This window comes from Oenanthe melanoleuca, chromosome 1 (genome assembly GCF_029582105.1).
Source record: "Oenanthe melanoleuca isolate GR-GAL-2019-014 chromosome 1, OMel1.0, whole genome shotgun sequence".
Taxonomy (NCBI): domain Eukaryota; kingdom Metazoa; phylum Chordata; class Aves; order Passeriformes; family Muscicapidae; genus Oenanthe; species Oenanthe melanoleuca.
This window is the reverse complement of record NC_079333.1, coordinates 27,489,594-27,506,562: the sequence shown is the minus strand read 5'-3', so window position 1 is coordinate 27,506,562 and position 16,969 is coordinate 27,489,594. Positions and strand designations below refer to the sequence as shown.

The 16,969-nt window shown below is 40.9% G+C and overlaps 1 protein-coding gene across 13 annotated transcripts in view; it reads right to left on the bottom strand.

The window, feature by feature from the left end:
* The window catches only part of LOC130259742 (rap1 GTPase-activating protein 1-like), a 49,154-nt gene that overhangs the window by 18,910 nt on the left and 13,275 nt on the right, over positions 1-16,969 (bottom strand). For 7 of the 13 annotated variants that reach the window (XM_056504443.1, XM_056504383.1, XM_056504392.1 and 4 more), the window contains exons 4-17: positions 16,441-16,488; positions 15,296-15,334; positions 14,987-15,178; positions 9,300-9,403; positions 7,764-7,842; positions 7,432-7,485; positions 7,258-7,341; positions 6,783-6,883; positions 6,047-6,176; positions 5,630-5,785; positions 3,340-3,411; positions 3,068-3,154; positions 2,240-2,374; positions 736-882 (exon numbers count right to left, since the gene is read on the bottom strand). In XM_056504443.1, coding sequence (XP_056360418.1) covers positions 736-882; positions 2,240-2,374; positions 3,068-3,154; positions 3,340-3,411; positions 5,630-5,785; positions 6,047-6,176; positions 6,783-6,883; positions 7,258-7,341; positions 7,432-7,485; positions 7,764-7,842; positions 9,300-9,403; positions 14,987-15,178; positions 15,296-15,334; positions 16,441-16,488 — 1,428 coding nt within the window. The remainder of the gene's footprint in view (positions 1-735; positions 883-2,239; positions 2,375-3,067; positions 3,155-3,339; positions 3,412-5,629; positions 5,786-6,046; positions 6,177-6,782; positions 6,884-7,257; positions 7,342-7,431; positions 7,486-7,763; positions 7,843-9,299; positions 9,404-14,986; positions 15,179-15,295; positions 15,335-16,440; positions 16,489-16,969) is intronic. The other 6 variants (XM_056504453.1, XM_056504425.1, XM_056504434.1 and 3 more) reach the window with 3 other exon arrangements.

Genomic DNA, 16,969 nt, shown 5'->3' with positions numbered 1-16,969 from the left:
GGTTTTTTTGTAGTTTGCCTGTATTGACATCACTAGTGCAGAGACCACAACCAGCTGGATGCACTTTGGCCAAGGTAACCATATTTTCAGTATCAGAAACATGGATCCTTTTCTGGAAAGATTTGTGATAGATTTTTTAATTAATTGGTCACATATGTTTAGTATCCCTATCAAATAAGAAAGGCTTTGATAGTGACTAGAAATACCCATTCTTTTCCTCACCCCAAACTTTATTAATTCTGCTGTTTGTTCCCAACATGCGAATTCTATTTACAGCAAAACAGCATCTTGAATACCTTGTGCACCTGTTTATATTACAGAAAATAATCTGATGGGTGAAATCAAAGAAAACTAAATAGTTTTAGTGTCCTTATGTTCTCAGGTCTTGCCCTATGACAATACAGTACCATTCCAGTCAAACCACAGTGCATGCATTTTTTAACACATGGCACCGTAAAGGATCTAATCCAGGATAGCAGAGATAGATGTCTAAAGCAGAACCATGTTTGGCTTTCTTCTCCCAGTCTGCATCAATCTCAGCTCTAGACACACATGAACTGGGGCTAGAGATGGGCACAGACAAATGAGACTGTAACACATGCTGTCACCACTTGTGAAATGGGATGGTACAACAAAAAGATTCACAGTGGGACAAGAGGACAAACTAAAGGAAATGTATGGGTGGTCACAAAGGTATGCCGGGTTCTCTTCCTACAGCCCACCCGAATACCTTACCGCAGCAATGGCCTTAGGGCCCTCGGCGACACTCTGGCTGAGGGCAAGGCCCGCCGTGGCGGGGCGGCTGGGCAGCGTGGCTGGCTGCTGCTTTCTCATGGATATCCCCATGGTATCCAGGCTCTGGCTGCGGCCTCTGATCACCCGCTGAACAGGAGGGAGGCAGGGAAACAGACAAACACAGATATACACATATAGACATGCACACGGTAGGGTAGTGTGAGAAGCACCACAGATTGAGTGGGAAGTTACGACCGACTGACACCAGAGCCACACAGATCCTGACTCCGAGAAGGCAGCACCTTGGATACTGCCCTGTTTTGGTCCTAGCTGATTCATGGAGCTCTGGGAAGAGCTCTTCCTCAAGTATATTCTCTAGTTTCACTTCCCTTCTCTTATAGCAACGAATAGAGGTTTCCTTCCGGTATCCCAGCACACTGGGTTTAAACAGCATCACCTAGAGCAGTCCTATCCAGTACAGGCTATAAAACACAAAATCAAACTCCTTCAAGGCTGTAAGGTTCAGTCTCATATGAACTTGAGTCTGGTTTCAGTGGGAAAGCAGCCATATCAAAATCTGTAGCATCTGAAAAAGCCATTTTCTGACTTAACTCAGCCTTTTCCAGTCTTTTACAAATGTCATCTGTGTACATGACATGCAAATCACAGCATCTGCCAGGAGTCATAAAAGGACATTTTGGGAGAATTAGTGTAAGACATGGATGAGTTAAAATTCATGGTTAGCAGCAAAGGCAGTTTGTATGTAAAAGTACACCTCACCAAAGTATCCCAGACCTGACCAAAGCTACACACACAGCTACCAAACCTATTTGCTAACAGGTTAGTTTTACAGACCTTAATAACTCTACTTGACCCACCATATGAAGACCTAAAGTACTCTGAACAAATGCTATTTATAACACATCTCTCTTTCAGAGAGATAACTTATTATATAAAAGAAGTGGCAAGGCACTTCCCACATAAGTGGGAAAGGGCTAGTAGACAGAATAGGAAAGCAATGAAGATTCTCTCTATATAACCAGCTCAAAACTCAGTTTGCCCAGTCATACAAAATCCTTGCTTTCTTATATCAATCATCTTTATCTCTTCTAAAAGAACGTTCTGTCACCTGGTTAATTAAAAAAAAAAATAAAAATCAGCAATAAAAACCCCCTAACATGCCATTTACACTGAACAAGGTAAATTAACTCTGGCTTTTAAAGGGTAAGTAAAGCATCACAGTTTTTCTAGACAGTACACTCAAGAGGTAAGTTACAAACTCTTGCAGTGGCTCCTGCAATTCTTTCAGCTATAATGAAAATGAATTGAAAGAGAACTGCTGTAGGAACTGAAAGTCCCTTGCTCCCAGTTATTACAATTCCTCTTGCAAACATGGAGTAAAACCACATCTGACACTTGACACCAGCACAAAGCATAAAGACTTTGACTTCTAAGGGCCAGTATGGAATTCTAGACCACACTGTAGGTTTGTAGAAAGGCTCACCTTGAAGTTCTCGAGGAAGCCCCCACTGCCATTCTCTATCTTGTCATCCTCCCCTACAGGTAATCCCATCATGCTGCGGCTGCGCAGCTGCAGCTCCTCAAAAAGGCTCTCCAAGAGGGCACTCCGTGTTCTTTCCTGCACCAACATTGGGAATGAGAACAGCTTTTACTGGGAGAGGAGAGACTTTTGTTCCCATTTCTTCAATGTCTCACATCCTTCTTAAAAAAAGGCCCAACAAACATACAAAAATCCCCAAAAGACCAACAACCAACAATGACAACAACAAAACCCCATGAAAATTACTTTAAACAGTATGAAATGGTTTTAACTGCATAGTTACAGAATATATTACAATAACACCCAGCCCTTTTTAAGCTCTTCCTAAAGCAAGTCATAAAGGACACTTCTTCACAGCTGATGAAACAGAGACATGTTTTTTTTTTCTATATTATGCAATGGCAAAGTCTAGAACAGAATTTTGGTATCTTGAACCAAAAGTCAGGGATATCAGCACGCATCCTGTAGCATAATACTGAATTTCAGCTAATACAGAATTTCCTCCAGCAGAATATATGCATCATATTCCCATCTTTACTTGAGGATTAGATCCTTGTATTTAAATGTACCTGTTCATATTCCATCACACCTTCTAAGAAGTATGAAGGACATATTCCATAGCTGAGTATAAAATCTCATTTCATCTTCTTTTCTTAAGCAACACAAAATTAGAAGTCAGAAATTTTACTTGATTTTCTTTATCTGATAATAATATATTTATTATATATATAATTATAATTTTTAATTGAAGCAGCCAGGTAACAGACCCACCTCTAATTTAGCAAATTTCTCAGCTCGATAGCAGCTGTACTCGGCGTTGATGAGCTTGACCAGAAGGAATTCACGAAACTCTGCGCTCTACAAGACAAGATGAAGACTAGACTAAACTGGAGAAGAAAACACTAGTAAAAACATCACATTATAAAAGCTCTGCTGACTACTCTTTGGACCTCCAAGGGCTCTAGCCAGAATGACCATACCAACTCAGAACACAAGTGTGTGCCACGTCCTCTGCCAACTAACACTGGACCAGAGAAACAAACCTTTTTAAATATGGCTGGATTTGGCAGGGGAGGTCCAAAGAAGGGGACATCATCTCGGGCTGTGACTGAAACCTGAAATAATATAAGGGGAAAAAATGAGTATCAGGACACAAGTGACAGCATCAAACTACTATGATGGATCTGATTCCTCCTAAATAATTTACCTATACGAAAGAGATGTAATATAGTGTCCTGTGCATCCCTCTGTTCCTGAACTCAGTGGATGGATGTGCTCATTTATCTCCCAGAAACTCAGTCAGCTAGATGTGCACACAGTAAGAGTAATAAAAAAAGCTTAACTGACTGCTTTTTTAAAAAATATTTTAAATAATAACTAATAAAGCCAGTATATTTAGGAACAAAAAAAATGCTCCTATTCAGCCTGCAAGATTAACCTCCACTAAAGAACCTTTGTCCCTGTGGTTGTACTGACCTATTTATTTTTACAGAGAATCCACTGCACACTGAGGGGAGTATCTCAGCGCCACATCATCTGTGAGTCACAGGTGGTAAACATGCAAATGCATTTTCCCAGTAAGAGATAGGTTTCATTTGTTTTATTTTTAGCATGCTCCTACCTGACATATCAATGTCTAAAGAAGTAACTGTAATGCAGTCCAGTTTTTACATGGTCACTTGTTTCCTCACAGCACTTACACATAATTATATGTAGCTATCTTACCAAATACATACAGTACTTCACAATATTTCACAGAGGTTTTTTGTCATGTTTGAGATTAAACAAGACCATTATTTGTACTTTCATACAAGAAGGAACAATTTCATAACAACCACAACTGCCTCAAAACAATAACAAATAAATGTCACAGAGCCACTGAAAGGTGTGAGTTTAATGAGAGGAAGAAGGAAACGGGCTCTTGATTTAATTCAGATTTTTCACATTTCAGGCCACCTTCCCTAGTTAAAAAGCCTCCGTCTCTCCCCTAACAGATATCTACCAGATAAAATTCTGCTTAAAAATTATTTGCATTTTCAGTTTTCTGATTGCAAAAATTGATTCTGTGAAATAAATTCCATTAATATTCCAATTTAATAGTAGGCACTAAAGCTTAAGTAAATGGAACAAGGAATGGCAAAGAAATCTTCCGAATTGCAGTCTTCTGTGTACTACAATGCTCTCAAAGCAGCATCAGTTAAAGGCCCTTTAGAAAAGCCTTTACAGAAAACTCTGCATTGGCTCTAGGGTGATTATTGGGATGATTTCTTCTTCAAGGAATGAAGCAGCCCTACTACACTAACAGAAGAAAAGTGGTACTGCAAACAGGTGAAGATGAAAACAATGTCAGGAAGACACACAATAAATAGCAAGCTTTCCCACCTCTTTCCTTGTCATTAAAAAGTCCAGTGAAATTTTGTGCCCTACAAAACAGAGAGCAAGAGAAGAACTGGAACCCCATGCCCTGATAAACACAAGGCTTTCACTACAAATCAGTTGCCCAAAACATAGAGAATAAACAATGGAAAGTGATTCCTCCATCTCCAACACCCTTCTTGGTGGAAGAGATGATGGGGACCCTGTCCTAATTTTGATGTTCTTGGTGTTCTGTAGGCCTCCAAGGCATAAGGACACTCATCATCACCATATCAAAATCCCTACATAACACAACCCATGGAACTTGGATTAAAATGGAAAATCCATCACAAATCCAAGTTTCTTTATATTTTCTGCTCTCTCAGCATCACTGAAAGTTGAACATAAAGTAATACAGATATCCATACAGAGTCATGGCAGAGAGAGAATGAGCTGTGTCCATAGGCTGCTGATAATTAATCTGGGCTTTAGCAGGGCTTCTTTCAGCTAGAGGGCCCTAAAAGATAACACTGTCCTGCCAGATTGCCATCAGTTCTGGAATCCCCAGAAGCAGGTGTAGCTGGTTGGGATTCCGTAGTTAGGTCAACCAGCTGTATCTGACCTGCAGCCTCAGGCAGTGCAAGCTGCAAGCACTGTGCTGTGCAGCATGGGCAATGCAGACATGAATTTTATCTGACCTATACAATGTGAGACAGCCTCCAAAGCGGGATCAATTGTGGCACATGGTCTTTGATGAAAACAAAATCTTTTACCTGAACTCCTTCTGCTTCAGTTCCAAACCTTTAAGCTTCAGAAATTCATCAGCTACTTTGAAAAGCATACAACTTAACTCTGCTCTCAGGTATATATACTCAAGAAATCAGGACGACATCTGGCTGAATCTGCACCTCTCCAAAAGAACCAAGAACCACTTCAAGGATCAAAATCAGAAGAAGTTAATCTATTGCTCCTGGTTACCTTGTAGAGAGTGTCCCCAGTGGTACTAAGAGTGAGCTGAACTACCACATAAGCATGTAGGAAATTAGAAGCGATCATATCAGGGACAAAAGGTGTGCTTTCATCCTGGAAAATGATGGCTACAATATCATTCCCAATGTGACGCTTCCGCTGAAGCTGGAGAGGAAAGAAATAATGAAGAGAGAAGGCAGGTGAAAAAGAGCAGAACAGCATGATGGGACCTCAAACATCAGTCTGCCAAACATCTCAAACCCATCTGTTCACCAAACCCCTCATCACCACTTTTGCTATTACTCCAGCCATAATTTCCAACATTATACAGTCAGTCATTCTCCCCTCTATGCATTCTCCCATTGTCTTCAAATATCCCTCCTCTCCCAGCCACGCTGCTGTAATCCTTACTCCTCCTTCTGATACCTGCTGGGAATCTCCCTCTGTGAAGGGCAGCTTTGTGGACACATGAAACATGATCTCCTTCCCCCGGAAATTTGTATAGACTGACTCAGTGCCTGTTTGACCTCTGGTAACATCCAAGCCTCCCCGGAACCTGAGCAAATCCACGCCACACCATAGGCCAGGCAGTATAGAAATAAGAGACAGAGAGAACACAGATAGTATCAGTAATAGTAGTTACTAAAGTAAATTACAAAGGTAATTTTTAGGAAATCATTGATAGTGAGACACCAAATCTTCCCCAAACCTGCACCATGTTTGTGCTGGTGAACATACCAGCTTGCTAAAAGGTATGAAGTTAAACCAGGGATCCTCAAAACTACCTTCTTTGGCAGTCTTCTGAGAAACACTCCATATGTTAGAACTACAGAAGGGATGGGATGCCTCAGAAAGAGCCTGAAACAATACTGCCCCATACCACTGTGAAACAAACTTGTATTTGCGCCGCCAAATAAAACTATTATTTGCTGATAGTGCAGGTCAGATTGAGATACCAGGAGACCTTTAAATCAAAATACCAGCTAAGACCTAAGCTCCAATTAGTTCCCAAACATGATGGCTGACATGCAGGCCTTCTTCACGTGCACTGGGATTCAGAAGACACAGCACTTCTCCAGCAGCTGGGCAGTAACAGTCTCAGCCTCTGAACACGTGATGCTCCCTAACTTAATCTGGCTTTCCAGCTGCACTGCATACGCACCCACGGAAATCCTGCAGCTGAATCTTGTCACCAAGAAAATCCAGGAACTCCAGGAAACCCTGACTCTCTACTGTGTTACTGAAGACTTCTTCTTCAGTTGTCTACAGAAGGAAAGCAGAAGTAGTAAGAAGCACAATGAGTACAAAGAACAGGCAGTAATTTCCATAGACAGTTGAACCAACAAACATCTCTGCTTGAATTTCTGATCTGAGCCCCCCATGGTGCTGGGGTCCTGTGCCTCAGCCCCAAGCTGCCATGAGGGTTAGAGTTAGGGTTCAGAGATCCACAAAGCCTATACTGCCAGAGATACTGCAGGTGGAAGAGGCAAGCCAAAGGAACCACAGCACTGCACAAACACTGCTGCCTCAATGCCACTGCTTCTGGACAGTGCAGACCTTGCTATTACATCCTTTAACCTAAGAAAACTGACTCTATGCATTTTGCCCCAAGTACCATGGGGTCTGATGGGTCTTACCTGTCCAGGTTTTTGGTAGATGACCCCAAATTTGAAGTTATTGCTTATGACGTGTTCATCAAATGCAACAATAAGCTGCGAGGCCTGAGGTAATGAAAACAGAAATTATCAACTGGATGTCATTAGCCAGACCTTGATGCAAAAGTGATATACAGACATATCAGAACACTGTACCTTGGGATAGAGGACAGGAAAGAAGCGTTCAACATTCACATCCTCACACAGTAGCTGTTGAGTGAGAGAGACAGGGAAACAGAAGTGTGATTATCATGTGCCCTGGCTTGCTCCAGGCATGAGAGTGTAGGCACTGTTTATAATTATCTGACAGGAGCCCCTTCAGGCAAAAATTCTGAGGTAAAATTAGAAGAGAAAGAAGAGAAGGCAAATGGAAAGGTGAAGTGACAGTTCTACTGGGAAATAGTAGAAAAAGAGGGAAACAGGTGGACAGAGGTGAAAATAACTTGAAGAATGAGGCCTTAAGACAAACAGACCAGCATGAATCTCACCTTTGCCATCTGAACAGCATTGGGAAACTCATTCAGACAGGAAATAGGAATTAGATCATGTTTGGTGCCAGTACGAGTCCTGACACAAAAAAAATAAAAAAGGCATTAGAGACATGGCTGAAGGGAGAGACATGGCTGAAGGGAGACAAAAGCAACACTGGCTCTTTAAAGAAAGAGTAGCCATTTCTTCAGAGTATTGTTAAAGCAGTTAATTCTGGTGGGTTATTTAAACTGTAGTGCACAGAATCACTGGAAAAGCAAGGTTTTTTCACTTCTTACTGCCCATCACTTCATGTGGTAAGCAGAGGAAGACAAAACAGGAGCCCTTAGTGTCTTCACTCCTTTGCACTCTTGTCTGCCTTGAGAAGTATTTTGCTTCCCTCCACACAGTTTTCTTTCACAGAAATCTAAATGTCAAAAATACAATTCATGAACACAGAATAGTAAGGGATTCCCACGATCAATGAGGGCTTGAAAGATTGTTAAAAGGTCTGTTAGAAACAGCCTAGGAAAGCAGATCTATGCAAAGTAAAGGAGGTAGAAGCTAGTGTAGCATTGTTCCAGAAAGCTGACGAGGAAAGCTGCCTTCCTCTTTGTATGTGTATTTAAGGAGAGATATCTTCCTAATGAAGAAGAAATATTGGGCTGCCAAAAGCATCTTCAAACCATTATAAACAAGCTATTGAGCAAAAAGTACTGGCATATAATAAAATATCTTAATAGAGGAATAACTACCCTTTTGTTCTTCCCTGGTCTCTTCCACATAGGAAGATAAACATTTCAGGCACAGCTCACAAACAGGCTCTCTCTTTATTCCCACATTATTGCTAGAAGTCTGAAGCATTCCCTCCAAACACTGGAGGAAACCCACCAGTAATTTTTTTGTAGCTAATTCCTATGCAACCATTTTTTTCCCTCAGTCCCAGATAAATACTTGTCAGCAGCAACTGTACATCACTTGGTTCCAGTAGCACTGCCTACTGGGAGTGCACCCACCCACAGTACGGTAAAAAGCTTCTCTGCAGTGGCCTCTCACATACACAAGATCCTTCAATCAGCAGCTCTCTCCAGGTAATATCTCTCTTCATAACCCTCTCTAAGGGTTATGGTTTCACAGACTGCCCTGGGAATCTAGGGAATGCTCTAGATCACCTTCAAAGGAGCCTTAGTCTCAAGTACAAAGCCTGGGCTAGGCTGTCCTCCATTATGGAATCCATATTCACCTAAAGAGTAGTCACATGTCTCCAAGTGGACAGAATAAACAGAAAAACTTCCTATTTGAGGGAAGAACAGATATTTTCCACACAGGTACTACAAAGATGCACCTGTAAACACCACACCACCATCTTTAAGGAAACTGCTGAGAGCAACTCAAGCGCAGAAGACAAGAGAAAAAACGCTCAAAGGTTTATTGGCAGTTTCTTTTCTCTCCAGAAGAAAGACATGAAACTCACACCCACATCTATGCAGAGGGAGTGCAAGGTAAGACAAGAGACAAAGCACAGTAGCATACACTTCCATAACAGGCACTGTTACCTCAGCAACAGGCGTAGATTTTCCTGCTTCTCAATCTGTTCATATTTCACAGAAAGTACTAGGTAGCCCAAGGACATGTCACTGGAGTAAAAGTTCTGGTGCTCCTGCAAACAGGAAACCAAAATGCATTACCCCCAAGACACTTCCTGGAGAAGTTTACCAGGTTGTTTTTTCTGCATACAGACTGTCACTCAGGATTAACAAATTTTTAATTTAATTAGGAGTAGCATGCTTCCAGATGTGTGTATGTTGTCTTCCAGCCCACTTGGTCATCAGTGCATGAGCATATCAGTCAAAGTGCATCCAGTCAGTCCAGTTCCTCCTCACCTGTCCAACATCAGAAGGGCTCCTGAGAAGCAATATTATTAGAACACCCAGCAACACATTTTGAAGGAGAGGCCCTCAGCTGACCATGAAGCGTGCCTGAATGAGACTCTGGATCTCCTGAGCTCCCCGGAAAGAGAGGAATGAAGCGGAATTTCTACTGAAGTCAGTGAACTGGAAGCTAAGTTTCCAGATGGGAAGAGATTGAAGAGTTGCTACTGTTAAGTAGCTGAAACCCTTTTTTGTGGGCTATAAGAGGACTGTGACTACACTAAAATTCCTTTAAACTGTGAAATATACTTGGGGAGGTTTGGGTGCTTGAAAAGGAAATGGGGCTCTCTGTTTTGGGACTGGAAATATGGACAGAGACATTTAAGAGAAAAAGAGATGAAGAGAATTTTGTTTTCAGCAGCCTGCCTTTAAAAGAAGTACCCCGAGTGTGTAACATAACCCATAGCACAGCTCTAGAAGGACTGTGGAAATGGGAGAAAGTCATAATCTGCAATATTTCCTGGGCAGACGTAGATTATGAAAGTGAGACACCCCCTAAGCCTAAACCAAAAAAGGAACTTTTCTCTCTAAAGTGAACTGAAATGATTATTTAAATAGATAACTGACTGAAGTGTTTTCTGTATGTTGTTGTTCAGAAATGTGGAATGAAGGAAGGGGAAGGAGAGAATAATCTAGAAATCTTATTCTGAATTCTTTTTGTGTTATTAATAAATTTCTTCTTATACCTTTTTAAGTTTTAAGTCTGCTTGTCTCTGCTCCTAAATCCTATCACTAAAAGAAATTAAATATATTAAAACTGGCAAACCCAAGTCACACCATGACACAGTGTCTTCCAGCCATTCAACTGGATGTGGTTGAGGGAATTTTCTATCTAAAGAGCAATGGCAGGATTTATGGTAAATGGCTGAACTCCAAGAGTGCTCACATGTCCAGAAGGATACAGTCAGTAAGCAAAGAGATTTTGCAGGTTAAGTGTGGTCTCAGCAGTGCCACTAACACTGCCTGAGCTTTAGTGGAGTGTGCCTGTAACAGAGTAATGTAAAAGATACTGCAAACTTGTTCACAGTCTCTATACGTAAGTGGCTGTGGCCATACATTTCTCCTGGGTATACAGCCGTGTTTTGTGGCCTAGGTATAGCAATGTATATTTTGTATATTGCTATATTATATATATTGCTATATAATCTCTAACCTCAAAAGGTTAAAGCCTTTTGACACAGGACATGAATGGAAACCTCCAGCACAATGAAAATACTATTTAGGTGAAATCGTGCCTTGTTCACTCCCATCATCCTAGTGGAAGAGCACCCTCATGCATGATACAGAATTGGGACAGCAAGTTGTATTCAGTTGTACAGTCAAAACTTGAATGATTTGGAATATATTCTCTGAAAGGAAAATTCCAGGCACAATAAATTAGCGAAGAATTCAGTGGGATCGAAGTGTTATTTGATAAAAAATGGTTGCTAGTCTGTCAGTTCCTTCCTTAGTTTCTGCCTAGAACATATAGAATATATATATGGCTAGAAGGTCTCCTCTGGCTCTGATGGATTGCAACCTCTCTCAAAACACTGGTAAGGTTGTCTTTTGCTGTCTAAATCTTCTGTATTAGTCATAGTTCTGACGCACTGTCAGAAATAGAGATACATATAGTGAAATACTCTGATATCTATGTGGACACAGCCAACTAGAAGTTAACAGACATAAATCCTCTCTTTGAAACAAAAAGACTACAGTCACTACCCTAAACCAAAATACGAAGATGTAGCTATCTATGTTTTTTAAGCATTGAAGATGTTCTTGTCCTTACCTCCTCTTTGAGACAGAAAACACCCAACACCCAGAACTGCTGTGATACTGACTTATGGGGAAAAGGTTGCAAGGCTGATCAAACGAGGCAGTCTGAAAAAGGTAAGGCCTAAGAGCAGCCAAGAAGCAAACAAAGTAATATGGTCTCTAGCTGCAGTGCTCAAATCACAGAAGACCAGTGTGATCTGTCACACTGGTCTGTGATAGTACATGGGAAAAAAAGCTGAAATCAAAGGAAGCCACAAAGGGCACTTCATTTCTCATGACCATGACTTTCAGTATACTACTGGATTTTTGGGATGTGAACAAGAATCAGGTGCAGTAAGTCACTGTGACCAAGCGTAAAAAGAGTAGCTGAGGAACAGACAGATTCAAGGAGCAAAGCAAGACCATATTGCATGGTCAGTTGAAGTCTAGAATCAAAATCCTTAAACCTAAGAAGTCAAACACCAGGCTGGATGCCCCAGACAGGGTGCTAAGGAAAAAGATGTCATAATGCCAACAAAAATCAGAACTAGAAGGCAAAGCAAAAGGAGACAAAGCCTGAGATTAGCTGCAGCTAAAAGCAACACTGGGTTGCCTTTTGATGAGATTTCTAAGCCAGACCCCAGCAGATCCAATACAGGGGGATCTCAATTGCTTTGGAGACTGGGCTATCAGCTCTGATGCTGATGTAGCAGGCAGAGCTGCACAAATGGGTGCAATCCTCACAGGGGAATGGGTACTAGAATTAGTGAAGGTCTTAACTGAATTTTTGTCAAACCACTCTGGCTATGTAGCTTGATCCTGAATTTAAGCCTGGCATTTAAACTGAGATCTGAGCAATCATATGTATGAATAAACCTGTAATTTACTCCTTATGATTTTCTTTCTTTGTAAAATCACATAGGCAACATACGTCAAACTCATATTCCTTCAATGGACAGCAGCATTTGTTGTTAGCTGCCCTGAAGTTAGAGATGAACCATCAAAAGGCTTTACAGTCAATACTGAAGACTGCAAGTCAGTGATGACAAGATACCCTGGAGCTGAGACGACCTATGTATTAAGTACAAATTTGTTCAGCCACAGAAGTAGTTTCTGTAACATTTAATATAGTTTGAAAGGCAGTTCTGGATCTCAAATAGATGTCTGTAAAAACAATTATGTATCTTCCATGGGCCAAGGGAAAAGACTAACAGAACACACAAGGAATGCTGACAGTTTGCCTAAGAAGTTATAAAGCTACTAAGACATCTGCCATCTGCAGCAACTTTAACCAGCACAAAGAAAGGACAGTATAAAGGAGAAATACATGATCACATAAGAATGCATAGCAAGAAAGCTTCTTCCTCAGAACTAAGAGTTTCAAGTTCTTGAGAAGCTGGACCCTAAGCTTATTTGACTGGCAGTTACAATATACCTTTATTAGATCCTTCCTGGCTTCAGGCCACTTCTCTTTATTACAGCCTTGAAAAACAACATAGACATTGAATAATTCCCACAGTATAAGACATAAGGTTTTACAGCCTTCATCCTAAAGGCTAAATAAATCTTACTGTGTAATCGTCATATAAAATACAGATCATGAGGCAAGGAAAAGGAACTGAGCTATGGCTTGAATGTTCTAGAGCTTTTTGTGGTGGTTGTTTTACAGGGTCTGCTGTAAGATGTTCTGTAAAAAGTAGCACAGAATTGTTTGAGTTTGAGCAATCTACATACACACATCCATGACACAGACATGCATACTATGTTTGCAGAACCACACAATACTTTGATCTCCCGTCTTGGTTAAAGGATATTCCCTAAACCACTGGCTATGCCTCTCCCGCCATGTGATGCTTTAAGACTCTTCTTCAGCTAAGAACCATTTGTCATTATTCAAAGCATGAAAGAGACCTTTCCTGACATGTCTGAAATAACTTTCCTATGTAACCAACAAAAAAAAGACTCAACACAGACAGAACTGAAATCATTGGTATCACTAACTTTGCACTGAAGAAATAATCTTCTATTAAAAAAGCTCTGAGCTCTCTCCTTAACTAAGCTTTCAATCATGGGGAAAGCTATCTAGCCAAGGGTAGAGTTTTCTGTGACAAGAGTCCTGCTCCCTTTGTTCTTTTCTGCCCGTGGCCTACTCAAAAACTTGCATGTTTAACTGAACATGGACACACATTCATGTCAGTTAAGGCAAAGAATAAAACACTGGACACCAGAAAAGGAAAAATATAGGAGAGAGTTTTTCCATAGTACTGAAGCACTGATGGTTGAGCGCTTTGCAGATGTGAAGCTCCATGACAGAGAGGTCCTGGATCTCACTTGGAAAGAACAATGATATGGCCTTGCTTGAGCAGGAGTATGGACAAGGTGAGCCCTAGAGGTCCCTTCCAACCTCAACTGTTTTAATATCAGATCAGCAGTGAATCCTACAACTGGACTGAAAAAATCATATCCAAATTTGCCTCTCGTCCTATCTGGCTCTGGAAGCCTTCAAACACAACCCTAAAATTTACCATGACAGAAAAATAATTACAGTTGGCATACTGAAAGCTTTCAGAAGGTTACAGGATAAATGTCCATTAACAGATTGCACGGCAGATCTGTTAGTCTTGAGGGGAAGCCTCCAGGAAGGCCTCCTTGGCTTCCTTTTTTTTCCTAATTATTTATAAATCATATTAATATAATTTTCCAGGGTTGTGGAACAAGATTCACTACAGAAGATCACTCTGACAAGCCCAGCTACTGCAAAACAGGTTCCCAGCAACATGAAAAGCACCACCTATTCCTGGTTTTGAACTTACTCAGCAGTCACTGAGGAAGATCACTGAATAAGATGCAGTGTGAGCATACTTGGTCAGGCTTTATCTCCTTATGCCATGAACCGAATTTCAGAAAAGATCATGGGTTTTTCTCACTTGTTCTTAATGGCTGATATCATCCTGAGATTCAGTCTGGTAATCAGCCAATTCCCTAAACAGGCGCACCCAGACAGACCTTAATGGCTGGCCACCAAACACTCACTTTATGAGGCCTAGCTCTGTTTCCCAAAATATGTCAAACTGGAATTTTTAATTCATGGAACATTTAGCACCAAACATACTTAAATCAACAACTACAAAACACATGGTCTGGTTTCATCATATACATTCTGTAATGACCATACACTGAGGGAAATGGACTGCTCTGCTTCCTACTGAGGGCTTGCACTGTCAGTGCTGAAGTGCCCTCTGAAAATAATGCCATTTCCACTTTCAATACTATTACATTTTCATCCACTTGTTATCCCAACGTTGGTATCTGTATAAGAGCCTCAAAAGACCTCCTTAATTAAATAAAAGCATCTCCTGTGCAAATCTTTCTATTAATGCACAGGATGATGCACATTTCACAAGGGGACACCACAGACCATATTGTAGTATGTACCTCATTTACATCAGTTCAAGGCGTCATAAGGAACTGAAATGCAACAGCAGTGCAGACATTTTTGAGAATCAGAAAAAGCCTGAGAAACATTTTAGCCTTGTGGCTGGGTGAGCAAAGAAGGCTCTGAAGGTCACCCTTACCTTTCCCAGAAAATGTTTGCGGTACAGCTTGGCTGTAGGGTCACTTTCCAGTTTCACTTTACCACTCCAGGAAAAGGGCACATCAGACAGAGTTGGACTCAAGCTAGAGAGGTTGTGGCTGGTGCCTTCAATCCAGTAGCCCCCAAACTGGGGTAGGATAATGAGAGGATATGGCCAGCCTTTCTGTAATACCTATTCAGAAGGACAGAGAGCATTAAAGCTGACAGGTCTGTAAGCTGGAAGGCCAATAAGCTGAAAAACCAATGAAGTCCAAGGACAAACAGAGAGAAGACAAGAGTACTAACTCACCTCATGGATGCTGGGATAAGGAATATACTCCTCTTCTGTCTGAAATCAGAACAGGCCATTAGCAAAAACATGTGACATCTTTTAGAGGATTATGCTCTCATGCCTGTGCAAGCTGCGCCCTCAGCTTCTATTCTGCCCAAGGTTATCCTCAGAGTTTTACTTCAGGACTTGAGGTTAGACACCATTTCCAAGGTCTCAGTACCATAATAAAGAACTTTGAGAACAATAAACTTAGAAGTCAGATTCTACCCATCCTCCTCCTCCAAACTACAGGGAATACAGGCACGCAAAATGAGGAAGTAGCCAAACTATAGGCAAATTTGGTGTGGTTAGGAGCAGCAGCCTCTCTCCTTTCCTTCCACACAGTGTTAGACAGCTGCTGTCCTGCTGACAGGGATGACAGTAGGAATGGTAGAAAAAGTGCTGTTATTTACAGTGAGATTGAGGCTGTCATCTCCACTGATCTGAGGTATGTATCTGAGCAATGCCAAGGTGTGACTCAGAGAACAGAAGCAGTATCTGAGCCAATTTATGCCGGTTGGATGCCCCCTCCATCACCACAGAGCACTATCTCTGTCAGAATAAAGCTTTGTCAGTTCTCAATGTGGCTTTTTTATAGGTCATCCCAAGATAAAAGTCAAGGTCAAGTTTGATTTTAAGGTTAGTAGGCCTGAGCTGAGACTGGAGAAATGGAATTTAATCCTCAATTTGAGGATTTAAAGATATGAATCTGCTCTTACTGCCTTACTATTGGGCAACACAGATCAACCTTCCAGTAGCATCTCTATGAGTCATCAAACAGACTACTGAAATAAATGCTATGTGGTTTCATAAATATTATTACAGCTTTTAAATTGAACAAATTTAACAAATTATTTAGTCAAAACTAACACTTTTAATAATAATAAACTCATATTAGAACCACTTAAATTAGAAAAAGGGAAATGTTAATTCTATTTCAGCTACACAGTTTCACCCTATTGTGCACCAACTAGGAAAAAAAAAGGAAAAAAAAAGACAAGCATGTAAGTGTTCTTGGGATGTTTGTAGACTCCCTGTTGATTCCAGTATGAAAGTACACTGCAAGCCAGGTCAGTAATTATCTGCCATTCTCAGCAATTCAGGAGGCAACAACTTGGCCTGACCTTGAGAGGAGCTGGAAGGGAACATCTCTGTTCATCCAGACGACTCCCCTGGAAACATAAATTCACAGATAGTGAATCCTGTACTTTAGCATGTCTGTCTCACTTACCTTCTGTGTCCTTCTTCATACCCTCAATATGTGTATTCTGTCCCGCAATAAAATCTTCCATTTTAAGGAAGTTTGGAAGATTGGAATAAAAAGGAAAAGTGAAGCTAGAACTTGGCCAGTCACCTAATCTGGCATTAAACCTGCAAAGCTACCCCCAAACTTACACATCTCTAAAAGAAGACAACAGGCACATTTTAAAAACAATCTCCCAAACTGATTCTCTTATTTGATACTCTAATCTCTTCTAGTTACCTTCCTCCTTATCCTCAGCAATAAAAATTTAAAAAAAAATGGAATGACTACAAGGTGAGTTGGAATAACAGGGCAAAAGGCTACTGGCTGCCTAGTTTCTTCCTGAATCAGGAGCTGGCATCCAAGCTTCCATCTCCTTCTTAAAGCTATTCCATCCTTTGCCCTCTCAT